We start from the raw sequence: 15,563 nt of genomic DNA on the forward strand, positions 1-15,563 counted from the left end.
TTATTAAATGTTCTTTATTAAGTAAAAAACCACACAGCACACAAGTGTTTTATAGTAACATTAAAGAAGACCAGCCATGCTCACAATGGTTTCATGCCCACATATACTCTTTTTCACTTAAGCTTACTTTTTGTGTCTGCTGGATGCCAACACCAGCAAAGTCCATTAGATCACACCAAGCAGCTTAAAAAACCGACAGGAACATTGCAGTATCTGCTGCCACCTGGTGGAACAAACTCATAAAGCTACTTTAGGATTACAGCGTTGGTAGTACTTAACAACTTAATTGGGGCAGCATGATATCTGGAGAGCAAGCTTTGAAATAGACACTTTTGTTTTAAAAAGGACCCCCCTTTCCATTTAGTGGCATATTACAGACCATCAGAAGATTCAATCCAAGACAAATCAGGACTAAAGACAATTCCTATGACCAGGTGGCCCCCAAAGGAAAGCATCAAGAAATACGTAGCCAGAGAACAAAAATATCACCACCCCTGAAATCAACTCAGATTTACAGGCACTGCATTAGAACAGAAGACAAGATGAACTTTTGGTGTCCTTAGAATGATTGTTCTTTTCTTTATATTTCTTGTGTGTGTTGACTGTCACTCCCAGACCAGCAGGCTCATGGCAGCGCACATCAATTTCAAAATACAACCCTGATAATACCTACCAACCCCTGCCCCCCCTTCTCCCCACCTGACAACTCAATGGATTGTCAGTTCCAGTGTTTGAAGCTGATCGACATTGTTCAGAACTCCGCTGTTCAGATGTTCAAATGTTCACAGGGTATTCAGAGGAGGGACCCATTAGATGTTCTTCATCCCGGCCTCAACCGAATGCCTGGGGAAAGTTCTTTGTCTTATAGGAACTGTGATAGCTCCAACAAGGCTCTTAGCTCTTCTGGGAGCTCATTCCACCCCCGTAGGGGCCAGAACCAAAAAGGTCCTGGCTGAGGACAGGCGCACTTCCCATGAATCAGGGAACACCAACCTATTAAAGTCCACAGAGTGAAGACCCTGCAGGGGACATAGTCTGGTGGGGGGGACTGCCACACACTGCATGCATTCACAGAAGACAAATGCCACCCTCGTCCTCAAGAGTAGAAGCCCCCGGAAGAACCACCTTAGCATATGCTGTCCAGTGTGAGAGGGGTGTGTGTGTTTACCCCCTCTTATGTCACACCATTCCTTTGGGCAGCAGGCAACCCCAGGGAAAGGCAACACCTAACAGACGCTTCACAAGCCACCCCAATAGATTGCAACCAGGTAAGGAATAGTAATACAGGGCTCAAAGGGCCAGTGACAGTCTCTTCCCTTAGGGTACACCAAAAATATAATTAATTGCCCAGGACTCCAATGAAACAGGCTGTGGCCAATCATCCAGTTAGAGACTTCCAGGACATCAGGAGTTGGGGGGAAATTAGGGAAGATTAACATGCTACAAAAGCTCAACTGACTGTAAAGCAAATAATGGTTTGGGTAAGTTTGTTGCCACTGCTTTTTTGTCCATGTTTAGTGGCTCCAATGGCTTGGGTACACCAGATATCTATGACCCAAAAATTGGCTGTGAAGAGCCATCAGGGTTAGATGAAGAAATCTGCCCTTCCCCATGCAACAGAGAAGGCTCCCACATTCAGACCACCCTAGTCCTATCCTTCCAAGTTCAGGAAACAAAAAAGTTGGCTCTGGCTTCGACAGGCTGCAAACCTCTTCCTCTTACTCAGGGGATGAGTCCAATGCAGTTCAGCAAAACTGTCTTCCATGCAAAAGATGAACCCACTGTTGTCTGTGCTCTTGGCACATTCTGGGGCCAGCCACTGTCTCAGAGACTGAGGGGGACAGCCAGGGCAGCTCAGGAAGTGCACTGTTCCTCCCCGCACATGGCCCACCAGGCAAAGAGGACTGTCATGAGCTGATGCTACCCGCAGCTCCCAAGGCTGCACCTGGGTCAGCTGCCAAGAGGGGAACAAAGAGCCTGTTCGGAAGGTGTCCAGCGTCACAGAGAAGCAGTAGCTGGCTTGGAGGTGAGTAAAGAAGATAGAGTGAGAAAGTCTGCCGGAAGGCTTCTGCCAGGGCCTGCTGCTTCCTGTGGCCAGGAGCAGGTTGCTTCCTGGAGGCCGTGAAGGTGGAGAGCAAAGCCAAACTGCGGCCGGAGAAGATACTCCCCCAAGCTGTCGGCTTCTTCGGTGTTCACCAGCTGATACCACCAGTCCCCCAACCGCATAAAGCACAGCTGCAGGGCCATGCAGGAGGTCCCCCCCCCCAATCTCCTAGCATCTGCCCTAGGCTTGCCTGGTATCAGGGGAGTTTGGAGCAAGGCAACAGAGTGGTGCGTGGCTGGATGGAGAAGTCAGATGCAGCACCCTCACCTCAATCCCCATGAGAAGGAAAGGTCCCGTGCCTGGCTGCTGCTTGCTGTGGCACCTGGATCCAGCGATGGGGAAAGCCCTCCCTCTGTGCCACAACCACTGCTTGCTGCCTCATCACACCTCCTCAGGTCTGGCCACTGGGGAAAGCCTTTCCTCACGGACTAGAGGCATCAGTGCTGTGATGCCACTTCTCACACGGCTCACGGATCCAGCGACAGAAGAGGCCTCTGTTGTGCTTGGGGCTACGGCAGTCTGCAGCTGATCCCACAATGCCACAGAAGGCCTGGCTTGGTGCCGCTCCATCACAGGGAAGGGCTGGCACCCTAGATATGCTGAGTGGGCGGGCCACTGAAACTGGCGTAAGTGAAAGGAAACAAGAAAGCTCGCAAGAAGGAAAAGCAAACATGGATGTTGACGTACGCCTAAACATTTCACCGGCAGGCCATAGCTATGGCAGGTCTAAACAGGTGAAGAAGTTAGATGTGAAATTCTTAACCTCTCCCCGCTTGCTATGGCCTGCAATTTCACTTCGCTTTTATTTTATTTCATTTTGTTATATTTACATATACTGCCTCTTCACGACAGTTTAACCAAAATGCTTTTTTATTCCATTCTTCACGTGCATCTTTTTAGATCAGTCAAAACAGTTGCTAAACTGTCAGCAGTAGGGGAAACCGATCCTGCTTCAGGCTCAGAAATAGAAAAAATCCACCACTCTAGTGAAATACAGCTGTCTGGGATTGAAGCTACGCATGTTGTCAGCCACTGGGAGCACCAGGCTAAAGGGAGAACCACACCTCTTCTCAGACGGCTTTTCATGCAATGCTGGGGGGGGGGGGGGTGAGCGTGAGAGGGCTTAGTGCTGTGGTGACCTATTTCCTTTCAGGTACACAAATACCGGACAGGGTTGGCAGCCCGGTCCAGAGCATGGCTTCAATCGTCAAGTGAGCTTCACCGTGGTGTGCTTGAAGTCCTGGGCTTCGGAGGTGATAAAAGTGAGAGAGGGTTCGTTCTGGCTTATAAAAGTGCTTCAGTGTTTATTTATGCCATCTGATCAAAGTCTAGGAAAGTATGTGTGCAACTTCCCAAGAGTAGGTAACAGTGCCTGGTCCCTCGAAAGTAGAGAGAAGCTAGCAGGGGCTGGGGGAGGGGGAGGGGGGGGAGGCGTAGGGGGCCTTCTATCTGGGCCTTTATGGAACCAATCCACATTTGTCTTCCTTCACAGGCAGAGCTTTAGTCCCATTCAGTCCATGACAAGGATCTCTTCTTGCGAGGCATCTGCTGTTGAACCTGACGGGCGAGGATCGCCAGGAGGTGCTGCTCACATCTGAGACAGATGTCCAGAGAGGGCCAATTCGTCATGCTTCTTGTGCGAGCTGCAAGGGGAGGCGCTAAGCAGTGAGGCTCAAGCACCAGAGGCACCCTGGAAGTTACAAAAAGGAAGAACCAGGCTTACACTCAGCCTTTTCTGAAAGCCCCAGATCCACTCCTTAGTAGTGGCAAAAGGGGTTTCTCAGTCAGCAGCTGTACACAACTAGTTCCACGGGACTTCTGTACAAACTATTTCCTCAATATTTTTAGAAGAAGAAAAGTTGGTTCTTATATGCCGCTTTTCTCTACCCAAAGGAGGCTCAAAGCGGCTTACAGTCACCTTCCCATTCCTCTCCCCACAACAGACACCCTGTGAGGTGAGTGAGGCTGAGAGAGCCCTGGTATCACTGCTCGGTCAGAACAGTTTTATCAGTGCCGTGGCGAGCCCAAGGTCACCCAGCTGGCTGCATGTGGGGGAGTGCAGAATCGAACCCTGCATGCCAGATTAGAAGTCCGCACTCCTAACCACTACACCAAACTGGCTGCCTTGGCAGGGCTTCATTTACCAGAAATATTGCTAATTTTTTTGTGTTTTTTGCATGCACTGAACATTTCAAACAGAGAACTTCTGTTCTCAACAGTGGTATTCTGGAAACTCATAGAGACTGTACCCTTTACCTGATGCAGGTTATGAAACATGCAAGTCACACCTATAGGAAGTGGGGCAACTACATCCTTGATGATCATTCCAGAGGGTGAGCCATGTCTGTTTGTGGTAGCAAAATTAAAAGGAAGTCCTTACAGGCTCCAAAGACCCAAGCAAGGGGCTGCTTACCAGCCTGTTTTGGATTACAGTGAGATTGCCTCTATCACTTAGAATCACAGATTTGGAAGGGCCCTCCAGGGTCATCTAGTCCAACCTACAATGCATGAACTCACAACTAACTGCCCACCCACAGTGATCCCAATTTCATGTCCAAATGATCCCTCTACCCAAAATCTCCAGAATCCAGCCTGGGCTGGAGGAAATTCACCTACCACCTCACAGCGACAATTAGCAATTCCCCGGGGATGCAAGGAAGGGCCACAAGAGACAAACACTGGCACATCCCTTCCTGCCCACCAGCTCACAATCTGCCTAAGTTCGTAAAATCAGCACTATGCCCATCTGCATTTAGAAGTGGGTACTGAACATCATTCACAGAGGCCTGTGGGGCAAACCTTGACCACATGATGATCATCACAGTAAAAAGCTGCAGGTGCTGTATGTGAACGCAAGCAAGAACAAAAGGAAACTTCTTGTTTCCCCTGTTAAATGTTTATTTTTTCCTAAGGAGGAAGACTACAACACTGGCATTTGGTATTACTTGATACCACCTTGGGAAATGAATTTTAATTCTGAAAAACTCTAGTTGAGTCCGAACATAGTTCTAGTGGTACACACAATTTGCCCCAAAGTGTGGGTCTCTGGCCTGGCATCTATAAATTAGCCTTCTTCTGAAAGATTGTTTTCAAGATTAAAGGTAATAGCCCCAATTCCTTTGACCTTCTATATGCCACAGAAGAGTCAAATCCCATTGCCATTTTTGAATACATGCAGTTTTTCATGCAGTTCACATTTTGCCCTATGGGTATGTAGGGATGCAGGATTTTGAGCTCCTACCTTGAACAATCCCAGTGTTCTATTTCATACAACAGTTGTGGTGTTTTCTGGCCCTCTATAGCCAGGTCTTCTTTGCTGAATCTTATGATCTTGAAAAAGTTAAGTGGAAGGCGTACACAGGGCCTGACTGGCATGGTCACCTAAGAGAAGAATGCCATGACGTTTAGTGAACACCATGACCAGCTGTAAAAAGCTGTCCTACAGCGCTCTGCAAGCCCTTCACACCCTTTGAGTTCCCCTCATACAGGATGCTGAAACATTTTTCAATGAGGTGTTAACCTCATTTGTGTTATGGAGTGGGAATTTCATATACTGGCTGGCCTACAATACGACTTAAGGCTTTCCAAATGACACCTGTCTTATTGTGATAGACTGACGTGACTAGCCATGTTGGCCCGAAGCAGGACAGCGTTTGAGTCCTGTGGGGCCTTTAAGACCAACCAAGTTTTTTTCAAAGTGTAAGCTTTCGGGTGCAGCCACACTTCCTCAGAGACAATGAAAGGGGAATTACCTGCCCAAACATATGGGTAGAGGGTGAGCAGTAAATGAGCATACAGCATAAATGAAGATATTTAACAGACTCAGGGACCAAACAGGAATAAGCAATTTAGCATATAAGATTACCATTTGTTTTGGTTTAATTCCGGGGGGGAAACACAGTGAAGAAAATAAATCTGTTAACATTGGGGATTAATGGGCAGGCGTGTCCTTAATTATGGAATGCTCAGTTAATTACTTTGTTGGTCTTAAAGGCGCCACTGGACTCAAACTTCATTCACCTGTCTATCATGCTAGTGCAGGCCAAACTAGATGGGATGGTGTCCACAGGCCTGACCTGTTGATGCTGCTGTCATTTTTGAAGTCTAATGACATGATTCAAATAGTCACAAGGACCAGATGCTGACTGGGCCTACAGCATGCCAGGCTGGATTTGAAAGATGGTAGGATTTAGGACAACTGCACGTAGAACCTCAATCAAAACAAGGGAACATGTTAAGTCTCCAACAAGGCATGTCATGACTGAATTTGGGAGCAAATAGCTAATTTTTTTATTAACAAACTTTTAAACTGATTGGGAGCCAGCCAGCATGCCACTCAGGAGAGTAGGTGCTTTTGGGAAGTCCAAAAACAAAACTCTCCAAAAGGCTCCCATGAAGGTTAGCAGTCTGGAGACAAGAAGACAGGATATTTTGTGGATCAATCACCTCTTGAAAAAGGAAAACATACCTTGACACAGCAATCCTTACAGCTCACTCTAAAATAAAAGACATAAGACATTCAGTTGCCATGACACTAATGTGTAAATCAAGCACCACCGATTCATAGGTTGTTGTGACCATGTTGAACAGTTATGTCAAATGTTACCATTAAAGGCTTGAGTTGGGGCTATGGCAAGAAAATGCTCATATTTCTCAACTGGTAGGAGGCAACTGCCGATCAGTCCTGGCAAGCACTTGCTGTAGCCCAAAGGAGGAGACTTCTGCCAGCTGAGGGCAGGTTCAATTCTCAGTCTTTCAACATCAAGATAATGCTCATTTATCCAATAAAATAATTAGTTTGAGCCCTGCATTTAGGAAGATCCCACCAGGTCTTGACACCTACAGCATGCTCTGGATGAAGGTTGCCTCCTGATTACAAGAGACTCGCTGGACACTGGAAGCTCTTGCCTTGACCAGGGCCTGTTTTTGAAATATTAGAGGCCTCAAATGGTTTTCTGGCTTCCGCACAGCATTGTGATGCTTTTGTGCACCTCACAACGTTTTGCAGCCTTTTCTCCGATCTTTTTCAATCCTGTTTTACACAGAAGTTTTGGGAAAGTTAGTTGTAAAGCCTGGATAGCTGCCATGCGGGTGGGAAAATGTGACTTTTCTCCACACCTGGCATCCATTTTGCCTGAGAGAGTCCCTGTAGCTGCTACTTCTTCCTGCACCACAGGAAGCATTAAACTGGTGCAGGAATGTAATATATTGATTGATACACATTATAAGAAATGTAAGTACCAGGTTCTCTGAACCTTCATTTTTCATTTAAAGAAGCTTCTGGCTCATTCTGTTGCAGAGACATGAGGAAACCATTCCTCTGCAAGGGAAATGGCTACAGGCTTATTTTTAAAGAACTGGCTTTTTGTATCTTGTATTTTACTATCTGAAGGAATTCTAAAGGAGCTTACAAACACCTTCTCCTCTCAGGTGAGGCTGAGAGGAACTGTGATTGGCCCACGGTCACCCATCTGGCTGCATTTGGAGGAGGAGGGGAACCCAAATCCAGTTCTCTAGATTAGAGGCCGCTGCTCTTAACCACTACACCAAGCTGGCTCTCATGGCATTCATCAGTGAACTTATGAAGCCGCTTTAAACCACATCACACCACCAGTCCATCCGCCTTGATATTATCCATTCTGACTTGCAGCAGATCTCTGGAGAAAGAAGAGCTGGGAATTCAGAGAACCTGATAGACACAGGCTCCTGGAATTCTGTCTCCCTCACATCTCTGTACATATTCCAACATTTATGTTTTCAAGTGGGGAAGCTTCAAAGCTAGAATTAGCAACAAGTACATGTCAAAACCCATGAATGTTAAATCGAGAACTGGAAGCAGAAGATCACCTCCTTTGAGATTGCAAGCAGTACACATTTTAGGGTGTTTTACTTCCTCTAGGGAGAACAGTTGCATAAAGCACATCCCAAAGATCCCAGGCATCCAGCTATATCTCAAGCATCTGGAATAAGGAGCTGGAAAGTCTTCACTCTCTGCCAGAGATCCTGGGGATCTGCTACTAGTCAGAATAGATAAGATTAAGGGGGATGGGCAGTCAAGATCAGGGGAAGAGTCTTCCACAGCTAGTTTTTGAGTGCCCTGTGGTAAGCAGCAGTGTTGAAACATTTGTTTGATTTTTTTTTATTTCTAGCCCACTCCTCCCCTCACTCCATCTTGACTAGAATGGGTATCAGGCTTGATAGGATATTATATTTCTGTCAACTGCAGGCAAACCCATTTCAACCGCCTATAAAAAAAGAGCTTCAAATGAACTTACCTGCTACAGAGATGACACATGTAAGGCCAGATAAACAACTCATTATGACAAGCAAGACAAACCTGCAAGGGAGTGAGAAGGGACAAGTGGGTGGCCAAGTTTGTACAGCAGGAGGGGATAGAGAAGATCCAATGCTGCAGAATGTGGCAGCACTTATATCAGTAGCATATTCTACGTTCCATTAGTTTTCCCATGACTTTTATTGAGACCCTGAAAAGGATCCCCTTCAGGGCTGGCAGCTTCTTTCTCAGCCCCAGTGGGTTCTGGCAAAATGCACTGACACCAAGCTACAACTCAACTTTAATGGGATAAGCAAATAGAGAAACTTCATCTAAAAGGGGGCGGGAAACACCTGGGCTCCAAACAGGCATGCCATTGGCCTGTTTCAGCTAACACTGGTATTTTCATTTTTTAACAAAGGGGATTTGTCATAAACAGTTGGAAGTTTAAACAATGTGATCAAATTTACAAGACAGGGTGACATTTTCAGATGAGATAAAGGAAACAGGAAATGGCAGTGATGTTCCTTTGAATCACCTGTGACCTTGAAGAGGATATATTGTCTCTCTGGCTGGAATCCTTCATTTCAGCCAGTTGTTCTGCATATCTGGTTCCCATCAAGTCTGCAATGGTTGGTAATGACCGTCTTGTAGATGGCTTCCGATTGCAGGTGGACAACAACTAGGGATGAAGCCAAGAAACTTACAGCATCTTTTTCAAAAAGCTAAAACTGAAAGCTACCCTCCAGAGTTGGTGTAGCAGGATTGGATAAGTTTCAGTTTGGAGTTGCTTGTCTGGCAATTAAAACTAAATGCTCAAGAACACCTAAGCAACTTCATCTTAAAACTGTACTATCAAGATCTGCTTCAGACACAGATCAGCCGAATACAGTCTGAAGCTGTAAATGCCATAGATTTGTACAGCCGAATCACAGCCATCTGAATCATAGAATCATAGAGTTGGAAGGGACCTCATGGGTCATCTAGTCCAACCCCCTGCACTATGCAGGACACTCACATCCCAATCGCTCATCTACTGTAACCTGCCACCCCCTTTGCCTTCACAGAATCAGCCTTTCTGTCAGATGGCTATCTAAAAGGTAAAGGTAAAGATATCCCCTGTGCAAGCACCGGATCATGTCTGACCCTTGGGGTGATGCCCTCTAGCATTTCATACCTTAAGTTCTGGATCTGACTGGATGCCATTCAACCTTGGCTTTTTAGCTTGTGAAACAGTTACATTTGATCCAACATTTTGGTCAAGGAAGATGTCGACTGGAGCAGTCAATGAGAACTTGCCAAAGTCTTCTGAAAAGCCACAAAAAGGAATCTAGTATTTTTGGCACCTTTGAGCAAATACCATCAACATGCCCGGTTTTATCAGCTGTTATATACGTCTTGCTGTCCCAGCCTTTAGCAAGCAAGTTCAACTTTTGTAGTGGTGTCTCTGATATTTCACATTAGGCTTTGGAGAACTCTGAAGCCCTTTGATCAGTTAAACAACATTTGCTCTGCTTAGAACTGCGTTGCTAGTGACTTTTCTAGAATTTAACCCTTTGGGGTTTGCCTGTTTTGGTGTCGTCTATGAAACTTGTTCAAACTATCCATCTGCTCAAGGAAAAATACTATTTCCCTAATCTCAGTCACTGCAAGATCACTTAATAATCATGTCAATTTAAAATAAATTACTTGAGGCTAATGACACATGCATCACTTGACTACTGGTAGGTAAACCTGCAGAGACTCCATTGAAAAGAAACTATGAAAACTGTTACTGTGACACCCCTTTCATATATGCATAATACTGGATACTGCTACAATGAGCACCATACCACAGACCAGAATTTTGAATTCAGTTTTTCAAATTACTGTATTGTCACCATGAAGTATTTGTTCTACCAAACATTTCCTGGTTCTGAAAGATTTGAACCACCAGGGAAAACTGCTAGCTAAATGTCTTTATGTATGGAGACACACAGCTTTCTTCCTCTACAATTCCTATACAGAACCATGATGAACGGAAGCAGAACCACATAAAATCGCCATCCTACACCAAAGGTACCTCTTTATAAGTCACTTAAGCATTTCAGTCACTTGAACAACTAAGCTACTTTGGTCATAGTTAGCATCTGAAGTACTGTATACCTTGTGGTTTGTTTCTACTTTTCTGTAGAAAGACTGGCCGAAGCTTTGGGGGATTTTTCACTTCCATCATGAGCTGATCATGTAGACTGGGGGCCTGGCAGACTCTCTCTTTCAGTAGCCGTGTAGATGCCTGCCAAACAAAGTCAGATTGTTGAATAGTCATCAGAAGCTGAGTAAGATATTGACAGTGTAAACCTAAACAGAGTTACCCCTTTTTCAGCCTTTTGATGTCAATGGATTTACAAGGGTCTAACTCTGCTTAAAACTGTACTGTCAAGGGGAAGCAAATATCAATGTGTGACTTTTGGGCAACCTCCAGTCCCAGATTACCATCTCACAACCTAGTCCTGTTCTATAGGATATCTGCTATACTGTTGACAGGTGTAGTTTTGTCAAGCCTTCAAGCACAAAAAAGAACCCCATGTTAACATTAAGGTTCACATGTGCTTTGGACAGAAATTGAATATACACTTTTATTTCTATATTCCAATATGTAGTCCAAAAAAACAAACAGCTTTCATTGCTGGGAACAAAACCTGTCAATCATAAGAATATTGGGGGGAGGGGTTAGAGCACAAGCTAAGTATTATCAATGGGTGTCTCACCCATCTGTTCGACCCAAGTTTCTTGTAATGCTGTGCTCCTGTAAGCCACCACATAGTGTTCGGCCTTTTCCAAAAGCCTTGCCTCATTTTTGCTCTGCCTGCTACACACAGTGTGCTGAGAACAGCAGCTTTAAAAACTCTGATATCTATTGGATACAGTGTACAACATCACCTTCCTCACACTCCTCCTTACTTTGGCCATCAAATACATGCCACTGATCAGAGCTAGAGGGATGGGGTCCTATGAGAAGGACAACAACAAGAAGGAGATCTTGCTTTTTGTATCCTGCTTTTAGCTATCCTGGTTGCATGTGAAGGAGTGGGATGAAACCCAGTTCTCCGGATTAGAGGCTAATGCACCAAGCCAGCTTTCTAAGATAAAAGGGTACAACAGTTTTTAAAAAAATGTCAGGCCGATACAAAACAGTAGGAGTTAAACACTGCAAATGTGGCATGTGTGACAAGACTATATTTTGGAGAGTCACATGTCAGCAAGCAGTCTCATCTTCACCAAATGCAAAGTATAATGCTCTTCAACAACAGCAGCAACAACAAGGTGTTTAATAAAAGAGCTCTATCCAGGGTTTTCAGACCATGAATTGTACACATTGGGTTGAGAAACTGATTACAAGTGCAGGCTGGATTTAACTAAGCTTTTAATTCAAGGGTATGAAGACCATGTTCTGCCAGCAGGTCAGAAGGTTGCCAGGTCCCATTGGTCACCAGCAAGGATCTAGAGTGGCCTGCTCCAGGTTGGAAAACTTCACTCATTAACGATGGAGTTGGGGGAGGACAGGGACCTCCAGAGGGGTACAATGTCATAGAGTTCCAAAGATTTTTCCCTGTGACCTAGTCTGACCTAGATAGCCCAGGCAAGGCCGATCTTGTCAGATCTCAGAAGCTAAGCCGAGTCAGCTTTGGTTAGCATTTTGATGGGAGACCTTGAAGGAAAACCAGGCTCATGATGCAGAGGCAGGCAATGGCAAACCACCTCCAAACATCTCTTGCCTGGTTACCAGACAATCATTGGATTTCTCACACGCCATACACTAAATAAATAATAACCTGGGTGATCCCCAGATCCCACCTGGAGGATGGCACCCCTAGCTGGTCAATACTGCTCACCTTGTGGAGGGTGTAGTGCTTGTTTTTGATATCATCCACCACTGTGTTATACAGAGAGCAGGCACACTGTTTCAGAGAAGTCCTGGGCTGCGGTTGCTCCGTGGCCTTGTGGAGTCTTGTGCCCTTCTGCAAACCACCAAGTACATCTTGCCATAAATTTGCCTAAAAAGGAAGCTCAGATTAAAGAACATACCTTGCCAAGAAGGCACCCGGCATTTAACATGGCAACTGACTGCTAAAATGAAAGTGAAAATCAGGTTGGAGTTCTTGACTTAATCTGCCATAGGTACAAGGTACATAGTTACAGTAGCTGGATGAACAGCACCTGAGCTGAAGTATGCATTACAGCAAACTGTAATATTTGCATTAAGATGTGCAGTTAGTTAAAAGACAAAAAAGTAATTCATTTGTCTCCTTTACTCCAAAAGGTGGGCGCTCAGCACTGCAAGAACTGCAATGTCTGCTGCATGGAGGCAAGATACAGGACACAGGTGACACTGGCCCCTGATGAGTCTAATCTGCATAAGGAGCAACTAGTCTTTCTCCTAATGAAAAGGGAAGAGATAACTGAACCATCCCTTGAAGGAAACTATAGTGAACACCCATCAGTTATACACAGAACTCCAGATTTCACAGAATAACCAAATCTTTAGGGTAGTCAGTTGGTGCTTTTGTGGAAGCCAAAGACAGGGTTGATAGGAAGCACTTGGCAACTTTTGGAATAAAAGATGCTAAAAGTTACAGAAGGAACAGTATTAGAAGCAGCTAGAAGCCAGGGGATGTTCAAAAGACAATGAGATCAGAGATCCTCGGCTGGAAACTGTGCTCAGCCTTGAAGGAAGCCTGCAGACGTTGGTGTTTCAGAATCTGATACCATCTACAAGTGCCTATTTACAGGGGTGTATTTACCATCACCATAGTATGCTCTTCTTCAAGCAAAGTATTTTAAAGGCGTTCATTTCCATAGCTTGGGAAGTTAGGCAGGGCACATAAAAGATAGAAAGGGCATATAACTGGGCCTACTTGGGTTGGTAATGGTGAATAAGCGTTCTAATTTTGGCCAATTCAATGTGAACTTTTAGTACGGAAACCTTAATATGAAACAAACCGAATGGCTATCCTTACCCAGTCATCAGCCTTCTGCCTTGGACACCAGTCTTCCACATCCATTCTTCCCAAATACTGAAAGACAGTAGACATTTGCTATTTGCTTGTTCTACAGAAGCTGTTAGACTATGAGCCTTCTTAATGCCTTATAACATTTTTCTTCCAACTTAAAACAAAAGGTTATCGAAAATGAATACGTAGTGATGGAATAAAACAAGTAGACACTACATTTGCATTTCAAAATACCTCTTTGCAGCTCTGTATGGTCAACATGAGCTTCTGGATTTCTATGTACTCAGCAAAGAGCACTTGGCAGACCACTGAGTAATGATCAGCAGCTTCAGAAGGCTTGAGAAAGTGATCTTCACAGATCTAAAATGAAAAAGCAGCAATTATCCCTGGGTTCCTGCTTAAAGGATTGATAATGAAACAGAATACACAGTTCAAGTTTGTTCAAGTTCTAAAAGACTGGACATCATAAGGGTGAAAAGAAGAGAAGTTCTAATCACAGGGAGTCAGCCTGGTAGTGCCTATAGCTTTTCCATGTTATACGCAGACATGAAAAGAACATCCTACTCCATTACAAACCTTCTATTTTGGAAATAAAATTTCTACATTCAACTTTCTCAGTGCACCTTAACACATCTAGCGTTATGACATTCAGACAGTTAAGACGGCACACAAAAAAACCTTCTTGGAAAATTACATGAAGCATGTGCAGAGCACACCCCTAATACACTCCAATTTTGCTCTTTCTACCCTGTTTTTCTTTAGCAATATGTATCAGTTGTTTCCCTACTCTAAAACAGATTCAGGCATAGCAAGAACAAATGCCTACAAGTGTAGCTTTATATATTGTATACAAATAAAAGCCAAAGCAAAACCTTAATGACATCTTGGAAAGTGACTGCTGACTTTGTTGCGTCTAGATTCAACTTCAGCATAAAGGATATTAGCTTCTCCAAGGCCTCACTCAACTCCCTCTCCATGTGGCTCTCAATTCCCCAGTCCAGAGCTCTGTAGACCAACTTTCCCAGTAGTTCTGTGAGCTATTAAGAAAATTCAGGGAGACCCTATTAATTCAAACAGCCAAAATCAAATTAAGGCATAAATAAATTATTCCTTAGGTAACCAAGTTCAGTAGAGAATCAAGAGTTACCAATTCTAACTCTGGACTCACAATTGTTTGAGCCTTACCGTATCTTCCAACTTTTCATTTTGTTGCTGAGTCATGTGGCTATCTGAAACAAAAACAAAAAAAGGGGGGGGATTTAGCTCTTACAGTCATACTAGGAGGAAGGTGACAATAGACTACAGAAATTAGCAAAAGCCCTTACATTTCTGAGTAGCTTATGGGGAAAGAAAAATTGAAGAGGATAATATCTGAAGAGTACAGAAAACATCAGAGATATCTGATAGGTTCTGGTAGTACCTATGAAGTTTAATTCATTATCTTTTGCCCAAAAGAGCTAGGCAACTCAAAACCAGCACCATTTGAAGCTGCTCTCCATCTAACACAAAATGCAGGCTTGACCAGGATTCACCCAAGACATTTCCGCTGCCTTTTAAAACTTTTTCCAATATTTCGTACCATCCAGCTTGAGGAATTACCACAGTAAATTCGAAATGGTTTGGTCTAATAAATAGTATTGCGGATTCTGCCTTTTTTCTTTTAAGGTTTCAGTACATATTTAGTTTAAAAAAAACAACAATACAAATCCAGAGCTATCGATTTGTAATTTAGCCTTAGCAAGAGCTCTTTGACATTACTTTTCTAACTAAAATATTTACCACTAAAAAAGGAACTGTATTTTAAGCATATGAAGTAGGAACTACAGTAAGATTTTCTATGTCCATTCTTTTTAGCCTCTACCCCTCCCCTGCTGTTTTTTGTACTTTGCTCTCATTCAGTCAGCCCTATTCTCATCACATTCACAGAAAATCAATAACTGAACAGTCATGCGTGAAGCAACCCTTAATTACAAAAGTCTCTAACTTCTCTGTGTTCCCATACATATACAACCATGTACTGTTTCAGGTGGATAGCCATGTTGGTCTGAAGTAGCCGGACAAAATTTGAGTCCAGTGGCATCTTTAAGACCAACTAACATTTTTATTCAAGGTGTGAGCTTTCATGTGCATGCACCCTCTCAAACAAAAGACTGATTTAGTTATTCTAGCAAGGAACTATCCAATCTTCATT

General features: G+C 44.1%; 1 protein-coding gene across 3 annotated transcripts in view; it reads right to left on the reverse strand.

Annotated features, from left to right (window-relative positions):
- LOC143839661 (protein spire homolog 2-like) overlaps nucleotides 1-15,563 on the reverse strand; it is a 27,519-nt gene continuing 11,956 nt past the window's right edge. For 2 of the 3 annotated variants that reach the window (XM_077342000.1, XM_077341997.1), the window contains exons 2-13: nucleotides 14,558-14,601; nucleotides 14,245-14,409; nucleotides 13,607-13,732; nucleotides 13,379-13,435; nucleotides 12,254-12,415; nucleotides 10,524-10,653; nucleotides 9,556-9,686; nucleotides 8,917-9,060; nucleotides 8,380-8,441; nucleotides 6,573-6,600; nucleotides 5,346-5,485; nucleotides 1-3,794 (exon numbers count right to left, since the gene is read on the reverse strand). In XM_077342000.1, coding sequence (XP_077198115.1) covers nucleotides 3,605-3,794; nucleotides 5,346-5,485; nucleotides 6,573-6,600; nucleotides 8,380-8,441; nucleotides 8,917-9,060; nucleotides 9,556-9,686; nucleotides 10,524-10,653; nucleotides 12,254-12,415; nucleotides 13,379-13,435; nucleotides 13,607-13,732; nucleotides 14,245-14,409; nucleotides 14,558-14,593 — 1,371 coding nt within the window. In that variant the 5' untranslated portion in view covers nucleotides 14,594-14,601 and the 3' untranslated portion in view covers nucleotides 1-3,604. The remainder of the gene's footprint in view (nucleotides 3,795-5,345; nucleotides 5,486-6,572; nucleotides 6,601-8,379; nucleotides 8,442-8,916; nucleotides 9,061-9,555; nucleotides 9,687-10,523; nucleotides 10,654-12,253; nucleotides 12,416-13,378; nucleotides 13,436-13,606; nucleotides 13,733-14,244; nucleotides 14,410-14,557; nucleotides 14,602-15,563) is intronic. The other variant, XM_077341998.1, reaches the window with a different exon arrangement.

The sequence above is a fragment of the Paroedura picta genome, chromosome 6 (assembly GCF_049243985.1).
Source record: "Paroedura picta isolate Pp20150507F chromosome 6, Ppicta_v3.0, whole genome shotgun sequence".
Taxonomy (NCBI): Eukaryota; Metazoa; Chordata; class Lepidosauria; order Squamata; family Gekkonidae; genus Paroedura; species Paroedura picta.